Here is an 8,724-nt window from a genome sequence, read left to right as displayed (position 1 = left end):
AATAAAATGAACTTTTTTGATTTTAGCAAATGGCTGCAATGAAACAGAGTGAACAATTTAAAGGGGTCTGAATACTTTCCATACCCACTGTATATATAGATATTTCTGCCACCCCGTAAATATTTCTCCAGCTCCGCCACTGCTTCACATTTCCTTGAGCGAGCTGATGTGCATCGGGTTCTTGCCTTTAGGCAGATCCAGGACATGCTGCAGCAAGGACGGGCAATCGTGTGCATGCCGTATGTGAGTGCGTGCTAATCGGCTAAATCTGGCATGGGGTTTTTATTTGGTTGGGATGAAACTCTACAAAAACAAAACCTCCATCGCATGAGATAGCCTGGCCCCGCACTGCAAGGACTACATAGGTAGATAATGACTGGTGAGCTGCAGACCCTGTAAGGCATATTGTAATGGATGAAGTGCAGTAATCTCGTGTTTTTAAGACCAGTGCTCTTTACGCACACCTGTGTGATGGGCCCATAATAGGGTTTTGATAATGCGTCGACCACTTCGTGGGTAATTTCAGCCAGGCAGTCTGATTGGTTGCAGACACCCTCCAGCTGTACTTAACTCCCAGTGTGCACCTGAAACTGTGCTTTCTGTGGTTGTGACGCCAGTTCTTGTAATCAAGGAGGCACATATCGCTCTTTTCTGCCTTTTTGTGGCTAGACCATGTGCACTAATTGAAGTTAATACATGTGTTGTGTGAAGCTGGTACACACAGTACCAATACACTGCATTACAACAAAGATATGAAGGGGTACTATTGCTGAGGAAAGACGGGTTGATAACAGGTACCTGTCTTCTGCCCTGAAGTTCCATCTATGCCGAACAAAAACAACACATCCTGTAAAATAAGGGTTCCTAGCATACCTGCCCAGCCGTACGCTGTGGTGTGAAGCGGAGGGCACAATGACTGACATAGTGATGATGTTTTTATATGAAGAGGTGATTGATTTAACAAAGATAAAAAAATATGCTAGAAATGCTCCCGAGTGTGATAATTGCGCTCTGCTGAGATGCTGCACATCATGTCACAAAAGACCGGATACGGTATTGAGGAGAGCACCGTGTGAGAAATCCCGAGGCTCTGACCTGTCGTGTACAGCCGGGAAATGAAAAGCACCTCACAGAGGAGATGTCATGTCTTTGTTCCCCGTAATTACAGTGTACACAATTGGCTCCATCTGCATCGGTGGATAAAAAAAGGCCAGTTCTATGTCGCTCTGATGAGGGCAGAGGAACCTGATTGCATCGCTTTGAAGTTGTATTCACTGCATGATTAATGACTTCATTGCTCATATTTATTTTCTCTATGATTTTTCTTTTCATCTGGATACTGTTCCTTATTTTTACACCTTTTTTTTGAAATAGCAAATGTATCTGTATTTAAATACGTAAAGGAATAGTTCTGCATTTTGGGAAATATACTGATTCACTCTTTAGGCGAGAGTTAGATGGGGAGATCGATATCAAGCTAAATATTAAGCTTAAGATGGTTAGCTTAACTTAGCATAAAGGATCCAATGGTAACAAAAACTCACCAGGACGTGTAAAGCGCAGTAATGAACAGGTTATATCTCGCGTGTCAATCTGTGCAGGAAGGTTGAGGCTCAGTGAAGACTTGTGCTCTGATTTCTCTCCGGGCCAGTAGAGACTTAAGGAAGCCACTCTTCCAACACGTATCTTCCCATAAAACCACCAATTTAGTCTTCTTATTTTTACACTTTTTGTACAGAAAACGAGAGCCAAGCCAGTCTTTTGCGCCTGCATCCTGTGTTTATGCTAAGCTAAGCTAACTGGCTGGCGTACAGGCATGAGCAGCATCTATCTTCTCATCTAACTCTCAGGCAAGAAAGCGAGTACTTCCCAAAAATGTTAAAAGTGCATTTCCTCCACAGCGATGATGTGCATCTTAGTTTATTAGTTGTTTCATATTTTTATATTAAGTGTCTGAATCTGCAAAGTAGCTTTAATTAATTACTAATATTGTTAAATAAATGTAGTGAATTTAAAAGTACTATCTTGCCCTCTGAGATGTAGCACAGTACAAGTATAAAGTGACATGAAATGGAAATATTCAAGTAAAGTACAAGTACCTCAAAAAAGTTACATTCCACCACTGCTAAAACGAGAGCAGAAACTTGTGTACAAGATGACAAAGTTCTTCACAACTCTAGCTCAACGTGCACCAAATAGATGCATTTAACTTCAAAATGTACAACATTGTCTTCCCCCCCTAGAGTCCTACAGAACCCTGTGGGATACACCGACAGCAGTAGTAGTGGTACACAACGTAGTGTTGATGGCAACAGCAGGTGTACTGTAGTTGTCATTGCAGTAGTCACAGGAAAAGGGCCGGCAGCAGTAGCAATGGTAGTACTAGTGGTCATAGTATTACAGATATGTTGTTGTCTTACCGAGTGTTGGGTCGTACTCCCAGATGAAGCGTCTGGTCAGAAATCTCACCACCAACGCTGTGGAGTACAAATAATAACATGTTCAGAATAAACAGCACAAGAAACACTTAGACTTGTAGGATTTAGTTATAAGAGCATATTGTGTCTTCAATTGCTTGTCAGCTGTGGATAACCAGCAAGAGGCTGCGACATCCGAACCACTTTAATACACTTCTCGTCTAAATGCTAATACCTATTTGAACAGTTCCACATCATTAAGGCGGAATCCAAGCAGCCCGAAGGTTCAACACGAGCTTTTATGGGATAGTTAGCCCGCTCTTTATAGCGCCAAGTAAACAGAACAACATCCCCCCAGCAGGCTGGTGACTCACTCTCTCAATGACTTCCCATCAACAGGTAACACGTCTGTCTCCTTCATTCAGACGGATTTAGGAGGCCGTTACATGTGAACCAAACCATCTGTGTGCTCTCGGCTTATTTTGAAGCGTGAACTCTTTTGAGGAAAAGCCGCGGAGCTGCATAAAATCATTCATTCACCCATCAAAATGTGTGATCCCAGCTGCACTTTTTCCATCTAGAAGCCAAAATCCACTCTTCTATTTGATACGTCGTATGAATAGGACCACGCAAACCCCCGTCCTCTGGTGCTCTTATTTTCTATGCATGAAATATGGAGCTGAGTCAGGAGCTGATTGGCTAAGCTTAGCATAAAGAGGGTGTTGAGGGGGAAACGGCTAGCCTCGCTATGTCCCAGTTAAAGGTATGTCTATTGTCATTATATGCTACGCTAGGCTCTTTGGCGCCACCTTTAGCTCATCTCACTCTTGGATAGTAAGTAAACCACTTTTCCAAACTGTCCGCCATGCTTTAAAAAGACTACAGGTCTATCTAAAGTTTGCTAACATTAGCCACCGCTCAGATCAGAACTAGTTCCTAAGATTCGTTGTCCGACCACGTCGTCAATCAACACGGCTACAGTCAAAGCCAGTGAAAAGACAGCCATACTACATTTTTCCAGATGTTTTTCCAGACGTTTGCTGTATAAGAACCTTATTTCTTTTGGCTTTTTCCCTAATTGTTTGCTACCACACCCGGACAAGCAAGTGTTCACACTTCCAATACGCTTGTCTGTGGGAGCTGTCATGTGCCTGAGTGACTCCCTATAGGCCCGAGTGGTCCACTTTGAGTTCGGGCGTGTATCCGTGTCCTCGTGTCAAGTTGCTGAGCTGCTGCTTGTATCAAAGAGACGATGGGGAAACGGCATTGCTTTTGAAATGGGGGGGGGGGGGGAACACATCCATCTTGGCCAGGCCTTTTTTATTTTATTTTTTTCGCTCATAATTAGCCAGGACAAGGAACTGTAAGGGAACCTATTATGTCAGCGAGTGTCGCTGCCACGCTTCATTGTGCTCCTAAAGAACTCAAGTCCAGTGTCTGAGCTCAGTGTGTGATGCTTTCTGAGAGACTGGTGCTAAAACATTTCAATTTGTCTTTCGCACAGCTGAAGTGGCAGTCAAAACATTTAATTTACTTGACAGTGTTGCATCAGTGGGTCTGTTATGCAGCATGTACAGAGAGACATGCAGGTCTTTTCATGTTGCATACACGTAGCTTGAAATAGCCTGTTGTTACCCTGATTTTGTTGGTTTTCTCCTGCAGTAAACCACATTTCCCTTGCTCTCCTAACACACTGACTGTGTTTTCAGGCAAAGGACGAGTGTGTCACGCAACTTTTTAATTATTCCCTGAATGCGCTCGGAGCAGAACAAGCAGCAGATCGTTTGTTGTGCGGTGGAGAAGGCAGACGGACACGCACGTTTCTTCTCCGGGCACGTCTACGTCTCCTGTTGCTGACAGAATTTCCCACTGAGGTTATCTCGTGTCGTTTCTGCCACAGTGGCCTGGATTCCAGGTGGACGGAACAACAACCAATGGGGTGTGAAGTCCTTTCCTCATTAGAGGTAACAATATCTCCTGCTCCCCCCCCTGCCACTAGAAGAAATGTACACACAGAAGAGAGGAGCCTTTGTTAACCTGCGTCAATATGGACATTGTGGCCCAGATTGACTGCGGGTCTGCGGAGGGAATAATGTGTTCTCTATCACCAGGCTGACCTGATCACAAAGAAAGGAGATTCATTGGCTGTGTGTGGCGAGAGGAAAGCTGGTGAAGCCTTATTGCAACGGTCACAGGCGTACCTATAGCTGGTTAACAGATCAGATTTGATCAAATACTTCGGCCCAGACTTCACAGGCTCTGAGTGGATGGATGGAGGAGTGCCGAGTTTTCAGATTTGTGTCAAACACATCATCCGCGGGAGGTGTTTGCCAAACGCCACTTTTGTCCAAAGTGAGCTAATCGCATTAGCGGCAGAATGTTGGACTAATTGCAAACAAAGCTAAAGCAATTGGCGGCGCCCACGGCCCCGTTCTGAGCCGGCGCTGTGTTACTCATTGAACAGTCTCTATTGATTCCATCAGCCATCAGACGGACACCCACTGCTCTTTGGGTCCCTTCGGCCACAAAAAACACCTCTTTACCGGCCGACGAGTGGAGCTCTCCCAGAGCTGCGCAGCTGCAGTCAGGTTTTCTACCTATTGTGTTCACGTCACGTCGGGTCATATCATACTGGCCAGTATATGGACTGAAGTTTCTCAGTGGCTTCAGTTACTGAGTACATTCCATCTCTCTTAAAGAGATGAGAGCCTGGAAATATTAAGAATTTAAGAAATTTAAATAATTCATTGGTGACCAGCCTAGATCTCATTAAGCTAGTCTCCAGCAAGACCTCAGAAAAATCCGTTTCAGCCTTATTTCTGATTTAGACTGATAATAATGTGCTGATCGATGTCACCACACTTGTTGGAACATTTGATTCTCTGCTGGCAGTAAACCCTGTTTACATCATGTTTTACGTGAATAGAAGAGAAGTGAGTCGTTGACCAGACGAGCTGTTTTCTGTGCAGACGATCGCTGCCCTGCTGTTGTGTTGGCAGAAAGGAAGCCACACTTTACTTGTAAATGCTTGTAAGGGACTTTTGCAATATGTTTACTGGACTCTTCCACACTTCAATCTATGCCATGAATATGCTCTCCATCTTTTCCTCCACAATTGACATTTTTGTCAAGTAGTTTGAGATTGTAGGACTCATTACTGGCCTAAATGACTATGAAATTACGTTTTGTAGAAGGGCCTGATCTCTAATCAATATCCTCACCACCCATTACTGAAGCTGCTGAGGACAGGCTTATAGATTGTGCGCTGATTAGTGATTCATGCTTTCCTGCAAAACCACTCGGTATTTGAAAGATGGCTGAAAAAATTAGGACACGTTAGTCGTGGGGCTCTGCTCGAGCATTAATCCTGAACATCTGCAGAGCCTTAGCATGTATACGAGGTGTCACTGGACTAAATCATTCCACTGGAAGACAATAAGAGAAACGTGAACCAAATGATAGACGTAGGAGAAGGTGGGCTCCAGGGTTCACTCAGATTTATTTAACTTCTTTTATTAATGTGACAGATACAGGGTCATTGTAAAGCACTGTGATAAATCTGTCGCAGCGCCGGCAGCAGCAGATTCTACTTTCTCGTTGTTTTTTTGCAAGACATAGCAGATGGAAACAATTTTTTCTGTGTCTAAATCGTACAGAAGCTCAACCTGCATTACTCTCCTGTGTAAGTATATGCATGCATTGTTGTATGGGCATGCTTCTTCACACACAGAAGTGACAGCCCTGATGCAAAAGGCATTAAAGACAGATTAGCTATAAAAGCACCCAAACCACTTCCTGTACTGGAGGTTAGGGCACTGTTCCCAGTCTCAGAGCTTTCCCAGAGTTCCTCTCACCACCAGTCTCTCCCTGGGGCTCTGTGTCCCTAACCACCAACACCAATCCTCTCTGGAACGGCGGGATAGACAAAAACTGGATTTTTCACGATGAGGAAATGTACGTCTGTTGAACAGGGACTTCTGGGAGGCCCCGCAGTGCCAGGGGACATTTTAAATCTCTGTCTACTGCCAAATATAAATGAGATCAAGTCAAGACATCTTATCGTCTCTGCCTCTTTCCAGATCAGATTACAGCCCGCCAATCAGGCTCCATTCATATTTATTCTGGGATTGAACCAATACCCTTCGAGAAGGGATGTGGGAAGTCTAAAGTGAGCACAGTAACAATAACACACAAGGCAACAGTAAACATGTCATCTGCCATGAGTAATGGCAAAACTGTCTGGGCCAATCAGGAACAAATACTTCACTTTGTTTGAGCTGGGGTTCAGGGAAGTTTAGCTTTGAGTAAGGAGTGGTTGAAACCGTGTGTTTCTCCTGCTAGCTTACAGCCTACTGTAGGAACTGAGTGTGACTTAAGGCCAAAGGTCCGGTCATGACTAATGCATCCACTGCATTGTATTTCCCACCTGTGTTAACGTTTAGTCAACACAAGTTGACTAAAGCCGACGTCACCCAAGATAGCGTTATGTTCGCCAAACACATCGGTTAGTCCTCATTCTAAAAGCCTTCTCTCTTTGTAACATTAAAAGTCAAAACGTACTGTTGGAAAATAGTCTATTCATACTGTTTTCCTTATAACCTGTAATACTCGGACGATTTAGCTCTACACTGCAATTAGTGTTGCACAATACTAGAAAGGTATGTTAATACCATGCAGTTATAAACTGTATTAAACGTTTTATTAGTAATGGTACTATAAAGGTGCAAAACGTTATACTCATGAGTTTATCTATTGCCTCCACATGGCTCTCAATATGGCAACGGCTGTGTCTGTGGCTACAGAGTTTCGGATGCTAACAATGCAAACTACGGCAACAGTGCTGACGGAGCTGACCGTGTTTTTCCGAGGGGGGAACCAGTGGTGCACGCTCACATGCACTGAAGCCACTTCCTTCTCTGCCCAGATAGACATTACTCCTCTACTATATCTTCACAAAGCAAATAGTTGTTTGCTGCTATATTAATTCTCTGAATGTTAAGTAGAGAACAATAAAGATTTTTGTTATTTTGTCTCATATCTCACTCTGCAGGTTTCATGGTGGCAAAATGAAAGGCATGGCTGCAAATATAAGTATTCTTGCTGACCATCCACGGCAGGTCGAGGAAGTGAATTTGGAAATATTTCACTTGCATAACTTACATAAGTCCACGGATCCACAAAGTCCATCTGTACCAAATGTTTCAACCTATGAATACCAAATAGTGTTGATTAAAAAGACAAGTTTTACTTCATATGTTCTGTCATCTGTTATTCCATTATTTTTCCCGGTGTTGAGTTCTTTTGCCGTGATATCGTTTCAGTATCGCTAACTTAGGCAGGTATCACATCTAAGTTATGATTTTTGTATCGTTGCAACACTAACATGCAAGGCCATCTGGCCATCAAGCACATATTCAAGACCCTCTCACAAGTTTATCCTTTTGAAATGAGTCGGCTGTAAACATTAAAAAATCAGCCGGGGGACGGCGGTTTCAGCCAACTCAGAGCTAACGTTAGCTTAATTAGCTAGTTAGCTGCAGTACAGCTGATGACGTCTGCCAGTAAGCTGTCCTCTCATTTGTCAAATACTCACCTGTTAGAAACAACGCACCTGCTTTTGTCTACCTCGTTAAGAGCTCTGTCATAAACTGCATATGAGCCTTAGCAACAGAAACTAAAAGGGAAGGGGCTTAGCAAATAATCAATGGAGCCATCAGCTAGCTAGCTAGCTAGGAATTTGATTATCCATGTGACCCAGATGGGAATAGAAAATAAAACGCAACTTGATGCAACTTTTTACCGTTCACGTTGATCAGAAAATAAGAGATGTGAGTAACATGCATCCTTGAGGAACAATATCTTTTCCCAAATTACGAAACCAGTAATACTTCAAGAAGATCTCAGCATCGCTCTTGTTCGCCGGATCCTATTACAGCCAATTACCAGCAAAACTCATCACTTTTCTCCTACGTGCCTGCACGGTAAACTCATTAGGGACTGAGTGTTGCAGATTCCCGGTTATTGCACATCATTTAAATTAATGAGCTGTCAGGCATAATCAGAGCAACTGCTCCTCTGGGAATAATAGGCCAGCTTCCCATTTATTTTCTGCCATGCTTGATTAGTCATTAGCCATGGGATAATTCATAATTAGGCCTATCCTTGTAAACAAACTACATATTTTAAATGAACAACCCTTGAGCGCAGAGGGTTTTTTGCATGAACCCCTTTTGATATCTAAAATCTAATATCCCAACTGCTAATATTAGCCCTTGAGCTGCTGTGATCCGCAGTGAAAATGTATCCA

The 8,724-nt window shown here is 43.3% G+C and overlaps 1 protein-coding gene across 1 annotated transcript in view; it reads right to left on the bottom strand.

Annotated features, from left to right (window-relative positions):
* rerg (RAS-like, estrogen-regulated, growth inhibitor) overlaps positions 1 to 8,724 on the bottom strand; it is a 38,408-nt gene that overhangs the window by 15,170 nt on the left and 14,514 nt on the right. The window contains exon 3 of the mRNA XM_031865714.1: positions 2,421 to 2,477. Within this exon, the coding sequence (XP_031721574.1) occupies positions 2,421 to 2,477 (57 nt within the window). The remainder of the gene's footprint in view (positions 1 to 2,420; positions 2,478 to 8,724) is intronic.

The sequence above is a fragment of the Anarrhichthys ocellatus genome, unplaced genomic scaffold, assembly GCF_004355925.1.
Source record: "Anarrhichthys ocellatus isolate YVR2014 unplaced genomic scaffold, GSC_Weel_1.0 scaffold33, whole genome shotgun sequence".
NCBI classification, from domain to species: Eukaryota; Metazoa; Chordata; class Actinopteri; order Perciformes; family Anarhichadidae; genus Anarrhichthys; species Anarrhichthys ocellatus.
The sequence above is the reverse complement of the archived record's forward strand: the minus strand, read 5'-3'. Positions and strand labels throughout refer to the sequence as shown.